Here is a 1,398-nt window from a genome sequence, read left to right on the forward strand (position 1 = left end):
TCTTTGGAGCAACCCTTGCTGAAGTTCTGGTTCCTCCCGCAGGGAAGTGCCACCAGGAGTTTTGCTGTGCCCGCCAGCGTGGTGAGGAGGCGGGAGCGGTGCCAGCGGCCTCCTTCCCCACTGATCTTTTCTTGCCCAACAGCCATTCCTCCTTTTCCTTTCCTCCATCCCCCTCTCTCCTCCCCCTCTGGCCTGTGCTGGCTCTCCCCGCCTTGCACTCATGGCAATCGCTCTCCGCAGGGAACGGGACCGAGGATGTCTGCGCTGTGGGGTTTTCTCCTCCTCTGCAGCCTGCTGACCCCTTCGCAAGGACGTGGAATCGTGGCCTCCGCTGCCAAAGCAGATGCAGATGGTAAGTGCGTGGACGAGACAGGAGCTGTCTCTTTTTTGAGGGCCCTTCTGCTCTTTCTGTCCCTTGCCTATGCTCAGAAAATCAGGAGCTGGCCCAAACCCCGCCAGCAGCAGGGGCAATGCTGAATATTTGCATTTCTAGAGCAGGTGGGAGATGGCACTTTGGATCCTTTACAGTGCCTGGTGCCACCTCCCCTGCTGGATAAAGAGGGCAACAGGGGGGGCAGTGGAGGGGCAGGACCAGCCAGGCTGACACAGCTCGCTCCTGTGCTGGCTCCACCGAGCTCACAGTGACCTCTCCTTTTTTTTTTTTTTTCAGATGCTAAACATTTATTAGCCAAACGTGACCTCCAGAAGCTTCGAGGTGGCCTCCTAGAAAAAGATATTCCTCTTGGAGGTCGACTGGGCAAAAATGGCGCTGTTGGCGGTCTCCTTGGGAGAGATGGTGCTGTTGGTGGTCTCCCTGGAGGAGATGGTCTTCTTGGCGGTCTCCTAGGTAGAAGTGGTCCTGCTGGCGGTCTCCTTGAGAGAGATGGTCTTCTTGATGGTCTCCCTGGTGGAGGTGGTGCTGCTGGCGGTCTCCTTGCGAGAGATGGTCTTCTTGATGGTCTCCTTGGTGGAGATGGTGTCCTTGGTGGTCTCCTAGGAAGAGATGGCGTCCTTCATTGTCTCCTTGGCAGACATGGTCTCCTTGGTGGTCTCCTTGGCAGTCTCCTTGGCAAAGATGGTGCTGTTGGCAGTCTCCTGGGGAAAGATGGTGTTGTTGGTGGTCTGCTTGGGCTGGTCTTCTTGGTCGTCTCCTAGGTAGAGGTGGTCCTGCTGGCGGTCTCCTTGGTGGAGATGGTCTTCTTGATGGTCTCCTTGGTGGAGGTGGTGCTGCTGGCGGTCTCCTTGGCGGAGAGGGTCTTCTTGGCAGTCTCCTCGGTGGAGATGGTGCTGCTGGCGGTCTCCTTGGTGGAGATGGTCTTGTTGGCGGTCTCCTCGGTGGAGATGGTCTTGTTGGCAGTCTCCTCGGTGGAGATGGTCTTGCTGGCGGTCTCCTCGGGG

At 57.6% G+C, this 1,398-nt stretch overlaps 1 protein-coding gene across 1 annotated transcript in view; it reads left to right on the forward strand.

Annotated features, from left to right (window-relative positions):
• Nucleotides 1-42: 42 nt before the first annotated feature.
• The window catches only part of LOC118452868 (BPI fold-containing family B member 4-like), a gene marked incomplete at both ends in the record, with an annotated part of 6,178 nt that continues 4,822 nt past the window's right edge, over nucleotides 43-1,398 (forward strand). Inside the window, 4 exons of the mRNA XM_035900132.1 lie at nucleotides 43-81; nucleotides 241-352; nucleotides 671-853; nucleotides 944-1,117. Of these exons, the coding sequence (XP_035756025.1) occupies nucleotides 43-81; nucleotides 241-352; nucleotides 671-853; nucleotides 944-1,117 (508 nt within the window). The remainder of the gene's footprint in view (nucleotides 82-240; nucleotides 353-670; nucleotides 854-943; nucleotides 1,118-1,398) is intronic.

Source organism: Egretta garzetta, unplaced genomic scaffold (genome assembly GCF_000687185.1).
Source record: "Egretta garzetta isolate BGI_Z169 unplaced genomic scaffold, ASM68718v1 scaffold1098, whole genome shotgun sequence".
Classification (NCBI taxonomy): Eukaryota; Metazoa; Chordata; class Aves; order Pelecaniformes; family Ardeidae; genus Egretta; species Egretta garzetta.